Source organism: Plectropomus leopardus, chromosome 7 (assembly GCF_008729295.1).
Source record: "Plectropomus leopardus isolate mb chromosome 7, YSFRI_Pleo_2.0, whole genome shotgun sequence".
NCBI lineage: Eukaryota > Metazoa > Chordata > Actinopteri > Perciformes > Serranidae > Plectropomus > Plectropomus leopardus.
In genome coordinates this window covers 26,277,899-26,299,928 of record NC_056469.1, presented here as the reverse complement: position 1 = coordinate 26,299,928, position 22,030 = coordinate 26,277,899, and the positions used below count along the sequence as shown (strand labels likewise).

Here is a 22,030-nt window from a genome sequence, read left to right as displayed (position 1 = left end):
ATAACATTACAGGTAGGAGGAAATACATGGATTTTTTTTTTAATTAAAGTGAACTGTCCCTTTGTCATTTCTTAATCTTTGCACTTGCATTGCAGATCTCTACTCCGATCTATGAGTGTACCATTAAGTCAATACTTCAACAGTGATATAATGTTTGATACCAAGACATTTTATCAGAGCATGTGGTAAAGAACATCTGATTATGTTATCTATTTTCCTGCGGTCTATATGCTTAATTTATCTGATGAATCACTCGCTGCCTGCAAATATGATTCACTGCCTCCCAGTACTAGTCATGGATTTTTTCTGAAAACTTGACAACCAAGTAGTTTTGGTGGAGTCACTTCAGTTTTTATTTAAACAAGCTGTTCATGTGAGCTGTGCGTTTCACAACAAAAATTTACAATCCAAAGACAAAGACAAATTTGTATTTGTATTTGAAATTGTCACACAAATTTAGCCTTGTGTTGATTATAATCTGCAAAGTTTTTTCTTATTTGATGATTGTGGATCTTATCTGAACACATCGTGCTTTAAATTATTGCAGTGATCTGAATCACATCTGACACGCTGACAAAAAATCAGGGTTGAATGACTGTAGATTAATTATGATCTTCTGTTTATTAGATCATACATAACCTTATTAAAAACTCTTAAATCCCTTTTGCACGGCAATATCATTTATACCCTTTTAATATAAAATACACACAACACTGAATGATTTCAATTCTGTGCTGTCCATGCACAAACTACCGCAAATTTGAATAAAATGAAATTTCATTAGAGCACCAATCCTTTCATTATTGCTCAGAGATGTAGACTCATAGATCCACAGGCATAAACATACAACAGTGGTACAAAAATACATTTTTTAAAAATTAAAATTCCTCAGGAAAATGTGGTTTATATGTTGGCGATTTAAAATTTATATAAAATACTGTTTAAAAACCTTTCAGACGTGTTTGGCGGACTTATTGTCTTCTCTAGTTCCTCAAATTAATTTTGATAGCCGTAAATAATAAGAAGAAGAACAGATAACAGCCCGAGCCACGTCGTCAGTCTATTGCTGGGAGCATCATCACTGATGCGTGGGTCCTGGCAGCCTCTGGCATTGTTACTTGGCACTGCGTTTTCCGAGTTTCCCTCAAAGTGAACCGGCAGGCACTGATTGCTCAGCTCCTCACAGGCCAGGATCAAATGTTTGTTTTCCAAACGAACGCTCCTGATCCCGCATGTCCCCAGTTCACTCCTCACTGTGACAAAAGTGAAAGGCTCGCGGCTGATGCACAGGTTGTCCTTGTACACCTTCCCTCCCTTGTTGGTGCAGACAGCTTTCACCCTTTCCAGGTCCCTTGTTGGGAGGAAGGACTGGGTGGGTCTGTCACAGCCGCCGTTGTTCTTGATGTAATCATACCATTCGTTCTGGTTAACATTGTTGGGAGTACCAGAGCGTATGTGGCGTTTGACAAAGGTGTTGAAGCCGTTGTTAAATTTGGAGTGCTGGCAGGGAGCGTCGTTTCTGGCAAACGTTTGATGTCCAAGCAGGAGACAGATGGCAAGAGTGAGAAAAACCCTGAGAGCAGCCATTACCCAGCAGTCCTAGAGAGCAAGAGAGCATAAAGTCATAACAGAAACACTCTGCAGCTTTTCACCTCTATCATTGCTAAATCATCTTTAATCTTACCATTTGTGTTTTACCAAAAGTGATATAACAGGTTATGAAGTAAACAGTGTCTACGGAGGAGTTTGACAAAGCCACAGCTGTCTGTCTGCTTTTAAACATGAAACTAGAAGTGGATGCTGAAAGCAGCTGGGTTATCAGAAAACTTCCTTACTTGTTTTTGGCAGCAGTGGAGGCCTTTGTGAGCTGACTGACCTAAAGTCTCCAGATGTGGGATCTTTTTTTCTGTCCTTCAGTTACGGTTCCACATTTCACTTCCTGTCTGAGCGGGAGTGGCCTCAAGTGTTTGTGTGTGCATTACTTGAGTCTGTCCACACGGCTGTGCTTTAGAGCATGGAGGGACGTGATCCAGTTACAGCCATAAATACTTGTTTAAGGCTCAGTGAGCTATTTTTGGAACAGCACTGCTGTTTGTGTGTATTTTACAATTATGTATTTGAACTGGTCTTGGTCATCAGGGCTTCAGAAATTACTAATGGGATGTGTCTTTACTATCACATGCACATGTAAAATAGGTATTAATGAATAATAATGTGCGAAAGTATAACAATCTGATTAGAAGGTGAATTATCACTGTCAGTGTTTTAGTATATATTCCCACAAGCTTCACCTTTCATAATTTACATAATAAAAAGATCGATACTTGGTGTCCATTTGTCGATACAATATTTATATTGCAAAATATCACAGTATTGTGCTGTATTTGTTTTTTCCCAGCCTCCCCTGCTTTTGATGTTGTCAAAACAGCACACACAGGCGCACACACATATAGTGACAAGATCAGAGCATGTGAAGTTAACATTCAAGTATTTTAATGAGGTGCCCATGTTGAAGAGTTATTCACAGACAGAAAAATCAGACAAAGATGATTTATGGCACCAAAAATCACTTATTCCAGTAGAATGAACACATGTACATAAATATAACTCATCCATTTACAGTATAATGCACTAAAATGAGACAAAATGTTTGGACAGCTTCAGTTTGTATTTAATTTAAATCCCTTACGACCTTCATCATAAATTTTCCTTTATTCGTTTGATAGGACATCCTGTGTGTCAGTGCTCAAGTCAAGGGACAAAAGAAAATAATAAGATTACACTGGGTATAATTCGACAAGTAAATATTTCATAAGTCTATTATATAGTGCAGTGCGCTCGTGTTTCAAGGCAGAAAAAAAAGAAATAACAGCCAAATGTGTAAATCAAAAAAATCAATATAGTATATTTACATGTATTTACACGAGCCAATCGTGCATCCCAAGCATTTCAAGAGCAAGCATACGAGTCAAAGCCAGCAAACTGACATATTTACACCAAGTGCTTCATGTGCGTACTGAAAAAACAAACAAAATCTGATACCAAGACTGCCAACATCACTGACTTAAGGTTGAGGGAAAAACTGCAAACAGTGAATTGATCAGGGCAGCAGGTGATTTGTCCTGTGTCCAGTTTACTGTATAAAATGTTTTTTTTCCTGTCTGTCCTCCAAGGAACATGGATCAGTCGTTGGCAAGAAGGAAGAAGAGAGCATTTACGAGTGTCTGGACTGAAGTCCTGAGGTGGACCGCGCCGTCAGCTAGGGCTCAGTCTGAGGAGATGGTGAGGGCTCTTCTTTATTTTTTGCTTCAGAGGTCGAGTTCAGAGCCATGTCTTGTTTTTTCTCTTTCTCTGGCTCCTTCATCCTGAAACATTAGATTGAAGAGTTATTTGTTCTGAGTCAAATGTTATCTGCAAGTGTGCTTTCAGTGTAGTTTGTTATGTTGTCCAGCAGAGGTCCTCGTTTGTTAAAGAATGGATGGAGGGGTGTGCTGAGGTTGAGGGTCGAAGTGCACGATAAAATAGGTAGTGAAGCCTTAATGCTGTAGTTGGTACCTTATTTAAAAAAAAAACAACAACCTTTTTTTTCATATTTGCCAAACTTTTCACTACAACTATTTTATGAGGCAAATCTGTGGAAAAAAAACCCCATGTTCCTCTGCCTTCTCGTTGTGCTTTTAATGGTATTTGCAAGACTACCATGGTTTAAGGAAAAACAACCAATCAGAGCCGAGGAGTCTCTAACGCAGCTGTCGATCATGTCAATCACTGAACTGTCCGTGACCGTGTTACTGCATTGCCTAATGTGTAGGGTACTGAACTTTCACCCATTGAATCTATCTGTGCCAAATTTCCGTATCAAATAATGCAAAGCGCCGTGCAGAACTCTGTGGCCGGCTGTGGGGTGCTTCACGGCGGAGACGACTGTGGTTTCAGACAAGTGGGCGGAAGTGCGATGAAGTGCCCCAAGGCTGGCTATGTAGCTCTGTTGGCTCCCCAATTGATAGTTTAAGTCTATTTGTTGTTTTTTTATCTTAGAAATAGCCTTGTATCACCGCTGTCTGTGATTATGCTTTTTTAAATAATGTATAATTCCACATATTTGTCAGCTGTGTCTAAACAGAGCCAGAGACAAGCACACACACACACACACACACACACACACACACACACAGACTTAGCCCTATGTGTTATTAGAAAAGAGCAGAGGAGCATAGTCACTTGTTTTGTCTACAACTTTGTTCAAAAACTACATTTTCATTTTGTTTCGAAAAAAAGGTGCCGTTGGGTACTGGTACTGAACTTGAGGTAGGTTACGAGTATTTGTTCAAATGTGAACGGCACCCAACCCCATCTGCCATTATTCTCATCTCAAAATTATTCAGAAATATATTTTAGTGTACTGTTTAGCTGTAAAATGAGAAAGTTTGCTCCAGCTGGTGGGCTTTGTTTCTTGACTGTTTCGAACATGGAAGCTGGGTCACAAATTTTCTCATTTTACAGCGAAACAGTATACTTAAATATGTTTCTGAAACCATTTGAGGCAAGAAATAAGCAATGGAGTAACAGAATCTTGATTCACATTTCATCAGTGCTGCCTAGTTTGACCGTAGTTCATGAGCAGTGACTGACATGATTGACAGCTGCATTAGACACGCCTTGACTCACTATGAGGAGGAGGAGGGGGAATTTTTTTTTTCCAGACTACAGTCTCTTGTACTACTGTCAGGATGTAGCAATGATTTCAGAAATCATGACAAAAACAGCTCTGAATATTGTTCTCTTACAGTCCACCATTAGATGACTTACACCCTCCAGGACTGAGATATTTTAAATGATAAATAAGGAGATAAATAGGCACATCTGCCCTGTTAATAAGTAAAGCAGGAAGAAATTTATTAACGTGTATGTCCACTGGATGCGCCTGCCTCACATGTCCGTCATGGTTTGAATGTCCCCTGGAGGCTTTTCAAAATTAGAGCCTTTTTTCAATACAGTTTTGAGAAGTTTCATTGAAACTTGCTGAACTATGGCATCCAGTGAACATTGATAGTTACACTGTAGGTGGTGTTCTGCATAAACTGTCAGTTGACAAAACTCTCATATCTAAAACTTCCGGATAATAAATTTCTACAACATACAATACTGAGATTACCCTAAGGCAAATGTAAATATATATATGATACTGTTTTCCTTTACAGTCTGTGAACTTTCTTAGCACTTGTACTGTGCTAAGAAAAATGAGTTGTTAAAGACGTGGGTGAGTCACTATGAATGGGTGGTTAAAGCAATGAGATGTGGTCAGGAGTCTAATTCTTGTAAGTTAGGATTTTGAGGTCAAAGGTTATAATTTTGAACGTTGACCTTGACATGGGAGCAGGCCGGTTACTGTGTAGGACGTCCCAGCTAGAGGTAGAGCTGTTACAGATCAAAAGAAAGAATCACATGACCAAAACAGAGAGAAAATCTTGGATTTAACATTTCAGAGAGACCCTGTGCAAAAATGTCAAAACTTACTTCCTCTCTTATTAGAAAAGGGGTTGGAAGTGGCAGTTTAAAGGAACACTTTACCCCAAAATCAAAAATACATATTTTTACTCTTATCTGTAGTGCTATTTATCAGTCTAGATTGTTTTGGTGCGAGTTGCTGAGTGTTGATATCGGCCGTAGAGATGTCTGCCTTCTCTCCAATATAATGGAACTAGGTGGCACTCGGCTTGTGGTGCTCAAAGCGCTGAAAAAATACATTTGAAAAACTCAACAGCAATGTCTCTGCAGAAATCACAACCTGGTTACTCAAGATAATCCACAGACCTTGTTGTGAGTGCAGTTTCATGCAGGAACTATTATGTCACTGTTGCTTCCCTCTTAGTGGTGTTATGATTTACGAGTGTAGTTCATTCGAAATAGTATTTGTCCTATTTAGTTCTATTTGAAACTGTTCACAGCAGTGTCTGTGGATTATCTTGAATAACAAGTTTATTATTTCTGGAAAGAGACATTACTGTTGAGTATTTAAAATGTATTTTTCTGATGTTTTGAGCACCACAAGCTGAGTATATGGGAGAGAAGGCAGACATCTCTACAGCTGATATCTTCAACACTCTGCAACTCACACCAAAAAAATCTAGGTTGATAAATAGCACTACAGGTAAGAGGAAAAATATGTTTTTTAAATTTGGGGTTGAACTGTCCCTTTAAAGTTGTTGCACACAGTTGATTGATATTATGAAAGTCAGCGGTTCCCAAAGACAGATGTAGGAGCCCTCAGTGATCCAAGGGACACCCAAAAAACTGAAGAGTATCATAATTTCACTGTAATCTTATTTTAAGTTTGATAATTGATTGATTGACTTATCTCCAGTTCAAACATTCTGTTTTGTAAACCAACATATTCAACAATCAAAATCATATTTTGTCCTTAAGACTCTGAGTTAACACATGTATGTGATATTTGGGAACCCCTGATCAAAGCAGTGGAAAGGTTAATCCTCTGACAGGTGGGGCCCACCACATACTTTCATTATTAAGAGGTGAATATGAGAAAAAAATTAAGAGTATTGTTGGGAAACAGCCGTGTTATTGCAGCAGAGGTCAGAGAATCAGATTATCCTTAGCGCTGATCTTAGGGTTGCTTTAACTTTTATGGTGAAACCTTACAAAGAGGATTAAACATTTCCTGACAGTTCAGTTAGAGTCCGACCAACACTGTTTCAAAACCAATACATTTTTTGACCTTATTTTCATTTTTATTTGTTTTTGTGTTTCCAATCCAGTCTAAAAATTGTTTATTTCAAGCTGATGATGTTTTGAATCAGGACTCATCAAGTGATCCAAAGCTTTATATTAATTTATTATTAATGAGGATTTAATATTAAAACATTTTCTTTGGCTTACAACCAGTTATCAAAGAACTGCGGCCAAGATGTGGATCGAGTAAGATTTATTTATTTATTTTTAATCTTTCAGTGCTTTCTTGTTGAGACTCTATGAAATGAAAACACTGCTAACACTATTTCTGTATCACCTCAAACATATCTTTGGCATTTCTTTTTACTTTCTGTCTGAAATATGTGCCAATAGCAGCATACCTTGTAATACTTTAAATCACTTTTAAGAACCTATCTGGTTTGGCACCTCCTTTAATCTCCCAGCTGCTCTCCCCTTATGAACAAACGTGCTGCCTGAGATCCTCGGTTCCCAAAACTAACTAAAACTAAACTCCATTCCTTGAAACTAAAGGTGACTGTATTTGCTGTGAGAGCCCAACAGTCTGTGCCCAAATTTAAGTCCCTCCTCAAAACACTTGTGTAACTCTACTTTTCATTCTTGATTGGGATGCATTAATTTTTGTGCATTTTTTTCATGTATCATTTATTTTCTATATATTTACCTTTTGTCTGTTTTGTTTTCAATGTATTGTCCCTTTATTCATATTTGTAACTGTGCCTGTAATACTTTGCTTGCTTTGCTACCTTATATTTTTTTTCCCTTTTCCCCATATCTTTCAGTACTTTACTCTGTTATGTATATGTGCAGCGCTTTGTAATTCTGTTTTTGAATAGTGCTATATAAAAAAGTTATCATATTATTATTTTTATTAAGCCAAAAATCAAGTAAGATACCTCATACCAGTGTGTTGGTCAGACTCCATTTTTTTTGTCACGTTTTCCACATAAATCTCAAATGTCCCTGTGGTGTGCCTTTAATTTCTTGTGAAAAAAAAGACATGAAGGTATTTCAAAAAGGATTAAAAATGCTATAAGGGTTGCAGCAGTATGCCCGTTTTAAGATACTATAGTATAAAAATTGACTTAAACGGTCTTGAAAAAAAAATGCATCCATTTATTGCATTGTAACCAATAATGATAATAATAATAATAATTATTATAATAATAATTTGGTAATAAAGTGATGTTGTGAATTTGTGATATTTTCTGAGACGGTAATCATACGGTGAGAATCTCATACTGCTGGAACCCTAAATGCTTTTTAATATTCCCTCTATTTTTCAGTGTTATCATTATATTGATCCAAAATCTGCGCTTAAGGATATCCGTCAGACACAAAAGGAAGAAATCACACTGTCATTAGCTTTGCATCCTTGTCAGTACTGAGATCAGGTAAACCACCTGTTTACCACGACTGATTCACGGTGGAGGAGTGTAAAAAATCTGCCAAGAGATTGGAGATGAAGAATGTGAAGAGACAGTTTTTTTCCCCCTAGAGTGACAGCTCCCACAGTTCCTGCAGAGCACCCAGTTAAACCAGAACAACAGCAGACTGGTGCCCAGTGTCTTTTGCAGCCATAGAAAAAAAACCCCAAAAAACCAATGGCCGAGCAGCACAGCGAAGCTCCTTACCGTATCGTCTTCACAATGAAGCGGATGATAACTGCCAGACCTACACAGCCACACATCACTCCTATTACTATAGCTGTGACTTCACCTGCAGGAGAGAAAAAAAAAGCTTTTGAAATATTTAAAATATTGGTGTGATCATCAGCAACGTGGGCCAGACGAATACTGTGATTTTTTTGCAAAAACATGCAGAAAAAACCACACGCAGTCTTACCCGAGGACAGCTCCTTCCCGGATTCTACACACAAAAGAAAACAAGATTGAAGAAATCATTGGGAAAATCAGCACAAATGTGTATCTTTGTGTCACACGGTTCACACACATTTATTTGTTGGTTTTATCTCAGCCGAATCTGCTGTTCAGCTGTTTGAAAATGTTATGCCTCGTCAGTGTTGCTGCCTTTGACAGCAGTGCTGATATCACAGGCCTTCCAGTTCAGTCACTCACTACAATGGGCACTTCACACAAATTCTTTCTCCTTTGTCTTTGTCTACCACTCTGTCTCCCTCTTTCACTTCTCCGTGTCTCTTTTTCCTCTCCCTCTTTTCTCAGTTAGACTCTCGTGATAACAATGCAGTCACTGTTTGGTTTTCGCAAATCCTTTTCTCTAATCAGCTCGCAAACAAACACTGCTCCCCCTCGCCTTTCCGCCACTTCCCTTCTCTCCCTCTCTATTCCTGCCGTCCAAAGGCTCTTTCGCTCAGACGAAGTCACTGCTAATCCTTAATATACCCCCATTTCTCCTCACATTCCACTTTTCGTTCTCAGCGTGGATTGTGCTAATTGCTAGCTTTTGTCCACACTGCCACCCACTAGCTTGTTATTGTGGTTAGGTTTCGAGCTTCACACTGGTGTTACAATCAACCAGCATTGAGGTGCTGCTGGAGTGAAACACTGGCGTTCACAGCAGATTAGCTGTGACCTTTTGCAACTTCAGATTTGTGCAATCTGAAAGAATAAACTCTAAGAATATAATCATTTATTACACTAATCAGGTAGTATTTGAAAATAAATTTAAAAAAAACAGAAAATGATTACGTCGTTTTCTTCTAAATGTCTCATTCCCATCACAGCACATGCTTCTTTTTAATGTCAGCATTCATTAATGTTACCATAATGATGAATCTCTTCCTACATGCTCTGTGTGTCTGACCTGCAGTGAAGGAGGCGAAGACGACCCTGTGGTTCAGCGGCTGTGTCGCACGGTAGTTGTCCTGCAGCAGCATCCTGTCGGATTCATCAGCTTTACTGGAATAAAGTATCGTCTCCATCCTCAGCAGCTGAAATGAAGAGGTGAAGAGTCGAGGGATGGAAAAAACAGGTAAACTCCTGAGATATAAAACTTTAAAAACAGAGGTGACATATTGACCAATGTAGCAGTGAAAACTCAACTGTCAAAATTTATCAGTAGGTCAAATATATTAAACGTCAGTGAGGAAAGTGGCTCTTTGAGCAAATGTTGAGTCATGTAACTAGTTTGTTCATTAAATCCATCAGTAACTAACAGTTTCTCAATTGTTTATACGAAACATAAAAGAGTACCATTTTGTCAAAACTCCTCAAATCTCTTGCAAAAGGAGACATTGTACTCAAAACTATTTCCCTCTTCTCAAAATGGACTCTTTCCACGAAAATGATACACACATTTATTTATGTGAATGTCTCTTATAGAGCATCAATTGAACACCTTTGTAATAAGTTTAAAACACTACCATCAAAATAATGTTTATATATGTTTTAGATTCATGAGGCCAAGTTACATATTCAAATTTATAAACTATGTCTAAATTATTTATTTAAAATTGTTGTTGTTGTCCCAAATTAAACTGCAATTTAATGATACATACTCCATATATACAGGGAAAATATCACATACAGTAAATAAATAAAATATGTATCCACCAGTTGGCATGAGACACAATGCACATTTGTCTATTTGTTTTTCGGTGTCAATACAGTTCACACAAAACAACAATGTGAATACACACAAGAAGCACCAACTACGCACTGATAGTAAATGAACAATAATACTTCTTAAACAACTAAAGCGCTGTAAGAGAAAAACAAAAACATTTCTGTTAGAGGAAACAAACAAAAAAAATGGGTAAATGCGGTGTTGTCTCAAGCCGGGAAGCACGTGTCAATTAGGTGAAGCATAGAACGTGCACTCAGTTTGACACACTTTGTAACTGCATTGGCGACAAGTGTTAGTGTTTTCAGAGACTGAAAGGTGCCCCAAAAATCACTGTTGGTGTTTAAACATTCAAAAAAAATGATTTCACTGATGAGTTAAATGAGGAACACTACGGTGAGAAAATGTTTAGGCTGTTTTCTGAAGATTAAAAATGAAATCAGAGCACAAATACAAAAAGGTATCAAAGCAATTAGTTATTGATATTTGTTTGTTTTCTCTTCTTCTTCCTCCTCCTCCTCCTCCTCTTGCTCGCACTCTTTTTCCACGTTGCTCCATTTTCCCACAACACACAGTGGAGGTCACTTGAGGCCTCTTTTATGCTCTGATACATGATTGGAGTGTTTTGCTAATTGAGTTTGAAAGGGTGAGAAATGAGTGAGGCCAACTGCTAATTAGGGTGTTTCACTTTGAAGGCCAGTGATTACCAGGTGAAGGGTGTGCCTCAAAGATACGATTTAGAGTTTTGCAAAAAAAAGATTTTGAATTTCTACTTGTTGAAAACAATAGAATTATGCTCAGAGTTTAGCAGTCTGACGTGTTGTTGTTGTTGTTTTTAATACATGAACGTCATGTTTTCAGAATCATGTGCATTGTTCAGTTCTTTGAGTATCAAACAGAAAAAAAAACTGTCTTCCAGTTTCCCTTTTTTATTATTCTGCACTAATGTAACTGCAAGAGGTGGATACCATTTTCTATAGCTACTTGTGGCTAACAGTCTACCGAGGTAGTGATTAGATTACTTTTCAATGCTGTTCCATAATATCTGCCATTTTATTTTGATTATAAAAATACGTACCAATTATATTACATACTACCTCGAATGCAAAGTTTATTTATAATGTTACGTCTACTTTATTATTTCATATAATCTTAAAAAAAAACATCTGATCAATATCTTACTTATCAAAGCCAGGGAAAGAAGAAGAAAATTCTCAGTTTGCAGTAATCCACACTTATGCACATTCAGTGGTGGAAAGTAATTAAGAACACATTTTAAATGCAGTACTTTTATTTGTAAGTGATTATTTGACTTCCGCTTTTGCTTAAAGGGACAGTTCAGGGACATATGTTTCCTCTTACCTGTAGCGCTATTTACCAATCTGGATTGTTTTGGTGATTCCTTCTGCTCTGTGATATGTTTGGCAGGTGTAGCTCAGCTGAAAAAAAAGTTCCTACAAAACAAAGTCTGTGGATTTTCTCGAGTAATCTGGCCATGATTTCTGGAAACATTGCTGTTGAGTTTTTCCAAATTATTATTTTTTTGGTCCTTTCAGCATTACAAGCTGAGTTCCATCTAGTTCCATTATATTTGAGAGAAGCGAGACATCTCTACGGCCGATACAACACACAACAACACAACTCACACCAAAACAATCTAGATTGATGAACAGCACTACAGGTAAAAGGAAAAATATGTAGTTTTGGATTTTAGGGTGGACTGTCCCTTTAAGTAAAGGATCTGATCTCATGTACTATATTTTAATCTCTGCTCTGGTTCAGTCATGAGTTATGTGAGAGTTGTTTTTTTTTTTTTTTTTCTTTTAACAACTCAGAATTATTCCTTGTAGAAATTGGGAAAGTATATGCTCTTTGGTTTTTGTTGTTAATAGAGCACAGAAACTCGAAAATATAATTTATGAGGCAAATATTTTTAGGTTGAAACAGCAGCTTTACCTGTGCCTTTGAGATTTGGACCCTCTCATTGAACAACGTCCAGATCACACTCTGGTAGCAGGGCGGCGTTGTTAGGGAGCCGTTGTAGCGATAGTAGCGTCCCAGATCCTTCGGGAGCAGAGTCTGGACGTCAAAGGCCGGGATGAACACCTTCTGATCTGCCAGTGGGGGGAAGGAGGATTAAAAAGAGTATATGAGGGCTTTGAGATGCTAAAGCTGGAACCAAATATTACATTTTTTTCATTTAAAATGCTCAAAATAATGTGTTTTGCTTTACAACAAAATATGTAAATGAATATTAATTTGTTATAAAAATGAAAACAGAAACTGCATTGTAATGGAACTGCAACATGATGTGTTTTTCTAAATTTCAAGTCGACCTACCAGCATGTCTGATGCGGCTCAGGTAGTTGAGGATGTTGTTAAACGCCGGGTTGGTCTCCTCACCTGTCTGGGAAACCAAAACTCAGACTTAAATGTTTATGAAACTGTTCACAACACTTGCTACTGTTTATTAGCATTGTTTTATTACCACAATGAGAATTCCTAAAACAGCCAAGCCGTTTGTCTGCGTCATTGCTGTGGACATGTTGGGGTAGAGCTCAGAGTTGTAGTGCACCACATGTAGCTGCAGAGAGGAAGAACACTGTTAGTTTGTCCGATCGTCCTGGTTTGTCCAAGCGACAGCTTAGGGTTAAAAGAAAAGAGAGGAGATGCGTGCAAACTCAGTTTCCATTCTGAGAGTTTGACCGAAGAAAAATAAAGCGCGATGAGGAGACTGATGTGAATGAGAAAGAGCTTAATTGTCTCATTATGTAATAAGACCACTCATGTGTGACGGGTTCCAATATTTGTTCTCTCCTTCATTTTGTGTGTGTGTTTTTTTTCTTATCAACTGCAGGATTTTGATCTCCTCTCAGCCTGCTCACCCCTGAAGGAACCTGCAGGCTGGCAAACCTGGACAGTGACAGATGGAGAGGAACTGAGCGGCTGAGACGGCTTACCCCCCGACCTTACTACACTCTTTCTCCATCTTCTCCCCTCCCTCCAAAGGTTAGTCAGTCATATACGAATTTTCTGTCTTCTTTTTCTTTTATCAACAGCAGTCCATCCCAAACTTTATCAGCTTTTGCTCATCTGTCTCATTCCTATCCTACACAAAACAAAGTTGATACAGCTATAAAGGACTTGTATGTGAGACAGGCCAGACAAGGGGACAAAATGTTTCAAATTGGGCCCCTCGTCCACACCCGCTCAAGCACTCACCACCACAAACACACCTTCAGCTCTTATGCCAACACGTGCAATTTCAAATAAGCTCGACCATTAGCCCTGTAATGATAAAAATGAAATCTCTGAAAACTGTTTCCAAACCCAGTGCTGTAGATTAATCAAGGTCATGCTCTATTTTGCCCCTTTTTTCCATGACAGAATTTAGCTTAACTTTGGACCCTTTCTGGCACGAATGGCATGAGGTTGTCAGTGTCATATGATGTCAGGATCTTTGTTCTAGCTTCAAGCTTTGTTTTTTGGCCAGATATGTTTCCATTAACTCTGCGCTCCTTTTATTTTCTTCTTCTATACATGGCTTTTCTTTTTTGAGCCCCTGAGTTTTTGGTGAGGCATCTTGGCTTAGCTAGACAGGCTGCAGTTCGCATTACACCTTTACATTAGCAGCACATGTGTTCTGCACATCTGACCTTTTCTGTTGTTGTCAAAATGGTGCTTGTGAGTTTCAACTGCATCATTTATATAATAAGAGCAGGGTTTGGGGTATCAGTTGACAAGTTGAAATGTGTTTTTTTTTTATAGCTATGCAATTAGTTATAATGTAAAAATACATAAGCTATACATAACCTGTATTTATGTTGGTGATTTAAGGCAGTAAGTTAAGACACTTGAAATCAGAGGACTGTTAGCATAGGTTGTATTACACACCTAGTGTGTTATAGCAAACCACTATTTGCTATGTTAAAAAACATTAGAGTAGTAGTAACTTGTGCAGAGAAGGAAGTCATGCTGCCTCTGTGTTGTAATCCGAGCTTCTCTGTGTTTTGTTGTGCTAAGCTGGAATGGCTGTGCATGTATATGTGTGCATGAGTGTATCCCAATGGCTAAGCCCTTGACACCATCAGTACTTTGATCATACAGCAGTTACTGCTGAAACTTGGATGGCGTTATCATGGAAGCGTAGCGCTTACAGTACTCCCCTGGTTAACACCATTAGCTCTGTCAGGAATGTTTGCTGTTGTTTAGTGCTGTTTATGGGGTTAGCACTGTGAGCTGCTAACCGTGGGCTTCATCACCTCCATGTTGAGACCCATGTCCAGACAATTTATACACTCTGAATTTTGCATAATGCACCTTTAATTTTCTGTCAGTCAACCAAACAGTTAATCTGCTTATTTCTACTGCTCTTGGAGTCACAAATATTTAGTTTAGTAAACTTTGCATTCATTAGGAACTAATTTAAGCTGCGTATTAAGACACATTTTGCCCCCTAGTGGGTATGTATTTATTTCATCATGTACTGCGTTCACAGTAATCTAAACAAAATGTTAAAAGACATATCTACTATCAGGCTTTGCTTGCTGATTAGTTTACTTTGCATGAATGTAAGATTTTATGACAACTCACTCGAAGCTTCCCTTTTCTCCACCTCGCGTCTTTGTCTTGTAGAAATGTATTCTTACACTGTGTAATCTGCTGCTAAATCTTTGTATAATTATAAAGGCTCAGTAAAATCACATTTATCTCCAAAAGTTAGACAGTTAATTGTGTTAACACATAATTACCATCCTGGTTCATCTTTATTCTTTTACCTGCACACATAGGCGTAGATTTAGGGGGAGACACAGGGGACACATCTCCTTCAATATTTAGAATTGACAATTATGCTCCTCTGAATAAAAACATAAAAGTAGCAGAGGACTTTTTTTAATTAAAGATATTTCCACCTTAAATTGATGCAGAATAATATACCACAATGTAGGAAATTAATTGTTAAAAGCTGAACATTTCCTGGGGGAGCAGGTGGAGATCGTGTTAAGACTCAGGTGAATGCAGTAAAATACACTCATGAATGTCTTATAAAAAGAGATAAGAGCTCAGTTGCAGCCTGTAGTACTTTAACACTTTATTTATCCTCAATGTCAAGTTTTTTGAAGGACCCCAAAACCCCGTCTCATATGTGTCCTCCTCGGTGCTGATACCAAACCTGCACAACTTTATCCTTAGCTTTGTAGAATTAACACTTTTCTGTCCTCTTCTCTTTAACAAAGAACAGAAAGTAGATTTCAGTGGATGCAGGCTGCTATTTCGATTTTTGACATTGTAAATCTTGGTTCAGAGTCAAAGCATTTAAAACTGAATTATTATTTCACCTTGGACATTGTGGTAAATCTATTTGAGTTTCCATTTGTCAAAATTATCAGTATCAAAAGAGGAACACTCTCAATTCATGCTTTTGTAAAAAAAATCTATCATCACACTACTTGACCTTGAACGCCTCTTTACTGTAGTTTTAACTGGATTTTAGCTTTCACAGTGAGCTGTGTATTAATGTACCTCGGCATCTGCACTCAGTCCGTTGATGGTGTGTTCACTGCCCCCGTGACTCGGACCGCCACTGCCCCAGTGGAGGTGCATTTGGACAGCTGTAAAGAGCCAGGGCAGCCCCTCAAGTCCCATCCAGTCTGACAGCTCAATGACAGCTGATGGAGAGAAAAACAAAACAAGCTGACTCTGAGTTCAACAGACAGAGGAACAATAACTGAGCAAGAAATACGAGTTTTATAGTTAATACTAGGTAATCTCCTGATTTTATAATTGAGGGTAAATGGTTTGCTGCCAGGTTACGATTGAGGATGGTGCAGTATAAATAGATCGACCGTAAGGCCGCTCAGATACCTGTGCTGTGTTTATGTTCAGAGCTGGCTGCCATAGTTACCTGTGTGTCCGTTGTTGGAGAGTGTGAAGGGCTTGTTGCCGTGCTGGCTGTAGCCCAGTGGGGTCAGGGGAATCAAACTGGGGTCATATTTAGTCTGGGTGGTTACCACATCAACGGGGGACTGAGAGGTACCACCGCAGTCAGGGAAATACTGTGACCACTCAGTTTGACCCACCAGGCCTTTAACAAAGGAGAAAAGAGGGAAAACAATGATGTCACCAAATCACACAGTCCGCTGGCTTCCAGTTATCCCGTGAAAAGCCTCCATTGATCAGTCTCTAATTAAACAAGGTAATTATTCCTGTTATCTTTAAGTTCAAAGCCTCATGTTGGTGGGGTTGATGAAAAATAGTGGTCACAATAGTGGTCACACAAAGTGTGAATATACAACATATCTGTGACAACACAAGGCCTTTTTTATGTTTGGGCCATCAGGGTCAAAAAGGATCAACAATACTCTCTTTGCTATTGATGGTTTAATTAGGGCTGCAAAATATATCGTTTTTATTGTCATTGTGATGTCAACTTACACGATAAAAGAAGAAAAAGTAACACTTGCACAAATACTCCATGCCACAAAAGTTTAATCTAAATGGATCTTTAAATTAAATGGATCTTTGCTGATATGTTTAAAAAGGTGACATTAATGCATAATGCGCACCAAACAAGCTCTAACCGCCCAGGATGGTAAAATAATAGACAATAAGCAATTCAATAAAATACACAGAAAATAGTACATAGGGATAAAAAAAATTAAAAAAAACAAAACAATAATACAAAGGCCATACTACAAAATATCAAACATATATCTTAATCTATAAAACATGAAATCCATCATCTCTTATCAGTCTGTATCACCTATGTTCAAAAATATGTTTTTCAGAAGGGTGTTTAGAGCCAGTTTCTGTACATAAATTCAAAATTTCTTGTGTGTAAAATTGTGAACACTGCGAGTGGATACTAAAAGACAAGACTGCCTACAACTACTTCTTGCCAACAACTAAAATATGTTGGCAAGAAACATTTCACTGATATGTTAGTTATCAACATTTCCTCAGTAATGTTTCCCACAGAATCTGTGCTCCTCTCGAATACAAAAGCAGGTTGTATGTACTGTGTCTTCCACAAAACAAAGCAACTACAAAAGCAGATGAATCTAGCAGGCACTTCACTGAATGACTTGCGTCGACTGATAACAACCAAACATAATCAATACAGAGTTGAGCCGTAAGTTATTCCAACATTGGTTGTACATTATTGTCCAGATGTCCTGACAGCTTTAATATCATTTCAGTAAAATTACAAAAATAAAAAGCATCATAAGATATAAATCTGCAAGGTGTTATAAATGTTAAGCTACACGAACACCTGCAACATTTGCACAGATCAATATAATTGATTTTTTCAATTTTTGTAAATTAAAAAATGATTTGGTCTTTTAGTAAGTATTATTTATTTATTTATTTATTTATTAATGTTTTTCTAAGTCTGGCACTGAGATGAGATAATATGAAGTATTTCCTATTTAAATATTTCCTATTTGAAAAAAAAGCTTCATTTATAGTTTTATACAATTGTAGTGTGGTAAATTCAGAGGAATTTCATTCTAAATTGAACAGAGAAATATTTAGAGAGGGGAGTAATTCAGGCTGTCGCTGCGAAAAAAAAGAAACTGGTCTCCCGAATTGCATAATAAAAGAAAGTTAGAGAAAAGAGTCTGAAAGAAAAAGACATGTGAGTCAAAGAATCTGAATTTCAAATTGCCAAGAGAGGAATGCTTTAGAAAACGAACAACAACACGAAAAATGTGACGGCAGTGTGCAAAATGAAAAAAAAAAACCTTTTTGTGATTGCAGAATTTGTTAATAATAAGTATGTATGTTTATGTAAAAACACTGATGAAAATAGGATTGAATAAACCCACAAAGCTTGCAAGTACTGTACTACGTTTTGTAAGCTATGGATCATGGTTTGGTTGCACCATAATCATCTCTCTCCCTCGTGCACACACACAGTGTAAGACCGGGACTTTACATTAGAGATGTAAACACACGTCTCCGCTCCCGCTGCTCTCCCAGTGCCTGCAGCCCCCACCTCGCACCACTAATCTGCTCTCTGCCCCCTCCCACCCCTCACTACTCTCCACAGCAAAGCCCTGCACACACGACCCGACTTCAAAAGTGAATCCCGCGGCCCCGCTGCTGGTCGCCATGGAGGTCTCCATGGTAACCGGAGGCCGAAAATTCTGACCCTTTGCGCCTGCTCTACCTCTCCTAGCATGCCATCCCTATCCTAAATTCAGTCGGGGACAAAGATGCACACTCACACACACACACACACACACACACACACACACACACACACACACACGAATATTCACTCACTCGGAGCATGATGAGGAAACGATGGAATGTGAGGCCGACTTTCCCTCGATTACTTTACATAACTCTGCGTCTCTCGTGGAAAGGAAACCGTGTAATTCTGCTCTATCGTGCGACAAAATGTTGTGAAACTGACTTTACACTTCAGCTAGCAGCTGGGAGACGGCCTCATCATGCAAAACAACATGCCTGACACACACACATCCTCACTCAATCATATGTCATACTGTGACATTACGGCTTTTAATTTGAAAAAGTCTTGACAAAAAAAGCACAAAAACACAAGACATGTCACAAAACATTGTGGCAACTAATCTAAAATTACTCCACGTGTCTCCACAACACACTCGCCTCCATATATGTTAAAAATAACGTCTGAACGGCCTGTGTATAGATACCAGTTTGCTCCAGGCACAGTTTGCTGTGTGCTCTGTATGTACTGTACATCAGCGTTGCTCTCCTGAATACATGCAGAGAGTAACGGCCTGTGTGCCTCATTCATTCCCACAATGTCATTGTCCACGGCATAGGCAGCCAGTGTGCGTCCGCAACACAATAAACACATAGGTTATTGTGCGCTGCAACAATGCAGGGCACGATTTGGTATGCTTTTGCTTCATCCCGTCCCATCTCCCTCTCTCACCCTCACCCTCGTGCACCTGCCTCACTCCGCCACTCTCTCTCTCTGCCTCTTTCTTGCTCTCTTCCTCTCTATCTCCCTCCACCCCTTCATCATCTCTGTGTGACTGCTATGTTCATGCCAGCTTGTTGAGCTGTAACTAATACAGACAGAGAGAGGAGTGGAGGAAAAACAGAGGGAGACCAGTTGGGAGATACAGGGGGTGAACGCACAAATCCTGCCTGACTTACATGAGCTTTTATGGTGGTTTAAATGTTTTTAGAGATACATGTGGTTGCTTGTTGTGTAGTTTTTACTTTACAGAAGTTTTTTAAATGTGTTTTATTTGCTTTATTTTCATTATGTTGATTGTTTATAGCTTGTGGATGCAAGACATATTTCCATTAAAACGGACAATGAAGTATTATCTTATCTTTTATCCTATTATTATGTCAGGGACTGAGTAGTTTCATTGAAATAGTGGCACTTATTTAAAAAGAAAACTTGACTTGAAAACCATGACTTCAATATTATGAACTAGTAATTCTGTATTATTTATTAAATAGTTTGCAGGACAAAAAAAATCAATAATACTAAATACTTCACATTTATTACAGAATTAAGGTTTATAAAGCTCTTAATAGTCTAGCTCCATTTATACATTAGATCTGATAAAAAATATCTTGTATGTCTTTTTTTATCACTCTCTGCAACACTTTAAATTGCTTTTTGCTCTACAAATAAACTTGAACTTACCGGTGTAGGTCCAGGGTAACTTCCTCTGTAAAAGAATAAAGCAAAAGAAACTTCTAAAACTCTTATTTTTAGCTGTTTAGTCCCCATAGCTCACAGTAGTTCAAAATTTACTTTTCAATAAATACTGACGACACTAAAGCATCACATCTGTGAGATTAAATATGTTACATGTCTCTTAACTCCATAATAAGTTTATGTTTTCAACACTTCTAATCTACAGCCAGTATTTCTTCATCAACTCCTCATCAACACTACTCAAATCCAGTTGTTATTTCTGTATTTACTGCAGCTCAAACGATCTACAACAACGAAATCAAAGCAAAACAATCTCACATGATGCTGATTATTTTGTTGATTAAGATCTTACCAGCAGCAGGTGCAGTTGTCCACTGAAAACACAGAAGCATTAGAAAGATAAAAAGACCCAAAGAGTCCATGTTAGCCCTCCTTGCCCATTACACAGAAATGAATAAAAGCGAACAGAGAGATGAGGAGCAAGTGTGTGAGAGAGAGAAAGTGAGAGAGAGAGTGAAGGGGGGGGAGAGAGAAGCGGGGGGGGGGGGGGGGGGGGGGGGGGGGGGGGGGGAGACCGACTGGGTCCAGCGATCCCCACCTGCCACAGCTCTGTTCAACAGCCAGAGTGTGGATGTTGCATGCCGGCTCCACTCTGGGGCACACAACTCACCACCAGGAGAGGTCTCGGCAAGAGAGAGGGGGAGAGAAAAGTATTAAAAGAAAGAGAGCAGAGATGGAAAGGAATCAGAGAGGCAAAGAGGGGATCAGTGAGTGAGAACTAATTCAGTGTTAGTTGCTGAAAAAGGAGGACAGAGAGGGACAGAGAGGGACAGTATTCAGAGCTGAGAAAAGGAGGTTACTGTGTGGAAACTGTGGGGTGCAGAAGGTGGCAGCAGGGGTCACATGATGCAGAAGTGCACAGATCAGAGGAGAAATTTGTGAATCTGAGCAGAACTTTTTCAAAGGTGTTTGTGAAATTCTTGACCGTGAGAGGAAGTCATTTCAGTTTGACGGTAAATTTCATCCGATCTCATTTGTCTTTGTAGTTTTACAATGAAATACTGGATAATAGAGAAGAGAAAAACACAGTAGAGAGGATGATGATGCAATATATGACACCCAGGATGAGCTGTTCAGTAAAAAAAGTGATGCTGTTGTACTTAAGGATCGGGTTAGGCAGGATATTGACATTATATCTGGATTGTGATGTGAGACGAGATAATCATCTTCGATTTTATTTATTGTGATACCATTGTTGTCTTTTCAAGTTTTAAAGGATGCATTACAGTAAAGTGATGTAATTTTCTGATCTTACTACACTTTTGCAGCTGTTCTGTTATTTGTGTTTCCACTTGTAGTCATTAACTCTACGGTAATTGTTGCAATATCGATATCAAGGTTTTTAAATAAATAATATATATATATATATATATATATATATATATATATATATATAGTGATATATAGTGATATTTAATTTTCATCTCATATGACCAGGCCCTTCGGGCTATACCAATGTCAATGACATTCTTAATTTAAATATGAATTGTATATTTGCTTATTTGTCGTCAACACCCATATGTTAGGGTCATCCTCCTGCCCTTATTTTAGTTTTAGACTTTAGACTTTAGACTGTAGGGCTGTATAATATATAATTGGGGTTTTTTTTTGTTTATTTTATTTTTTTACCCTAATCGCCATAAACACATGGCAAAAGACTGCAATAGTACAGATATAAATCCTCAAAAGGACTTTATTTTTTCAGTTACTACTACCTAAAGTCGAACAAAACAGAGCCATAATTTTGTTACGTCTCTTCGTTAGATAGGTGCTCTTTACAAAAATATGTTGTGGCAAAATACAGCAAAAAAAAGTGAGGAAATCGATCGATATGTTGACTCACCCCAAAGGTTTTCAAGAGAATAACAAGCATGAATTTGCTGTAGTTGTGACTCCATACCAAATTTTAGCCTCCCTGGGGAAAACTGTAGCTGCCAAAGGAAAATCTCTTTTGGGAATGACCAACCAACAGAGCGAGCTATGGATGGAAGCAGGTTACCCTACTTAATCTCATTTAATTTT

The 22,030-nt window shown here is 38.3% G+C and overlaps 3 protein-coding genes across 3 annotated transcripts in view; 1 reads left to right on the top strand and 2 right to left on the bottom strand.

Annotated features, from left to right (window-relative positions):
- Nucleotides 1–329: 329 nt before the first annotated feature.
- On the bottom strand, nucleotides 330–1,953 carry LOC121945893. The gene is made up of 2 exons (XM_042490259.1): nucleotides 1,836–1,953; nucleotides 330–1,599 (listed from the first exon to the last, which is right to left on the bottom strand). The coding sequence occupies exon 2, from the start codon at nucleotides 1,585–1,587 to the stop codon at nucleotides 997–999; it is 591 nt and encodes a 196-aa protein (XP_042346193.1). The 5' UTR covers nucleotides 1,588–1,599; nucleotides 1,836–1,953; the 3' UTR covers nucleotides 330–996.
- A 933-nt stretch (nucleotides 1,954–2,886) lies between these two features.
- ca14 (carbonic anhydrase XIV) lies at nucleotides 2,887–20,370 on the bottom strand. Its single transcript, XM_042490314.1, is given in 14 exon segments — nucleotides 2,887–3,365; nucleotides 5,365–5,418; nucleotides 8,133–8,174; nucleotides 8,364–8,448; nucleotides 8,575–8,598; nucleotides 9,514–9,640; nucleotides 12,229–12,386; nucleotides 12,613–12,679; nucleotides 12,761–12,856; nucleotides 15,796–15,941; nucleotides 16,178–16,357; nucleotides 19,934–19,946; nucleotides 19,948–19,958; nucleotides 20,301–20,370. Coding segments are annotated over 14 exon segments (1,179 nt in total). The 3' UTR covers nucleotides 2,887–3,259.
- The window catches only part of LOC121945936 (circadian-associated transcriptional repressor-like), a 29,931-nt gene continuing 17,501 nt past the window's right edge, over nucleotides 9,601–22,030 (top strand). The window contains exons 1-2 of the mRNA XM_042490313.1: nucleotides 9,601–9,681; nucleotides 13,130–13,281. The gene's annotated coding sequence lies outside the window, so the exon portion shown is untranslated. The remainder of the gene's footprint in view (nucleotides 9,682–13,129; nucleotides 13,282–22,030) is intronic.

Bases quoted from the DNA above. Each gene is read 5' to 3' on its own strand.
- LOC121945893 (XM_042490259.1), bottom strand. From the start codon at position 1,587: ATGGCTGCTCTCAGGGTTTTTCTCACTCTTGCCATCTGTCTCCTGCTT.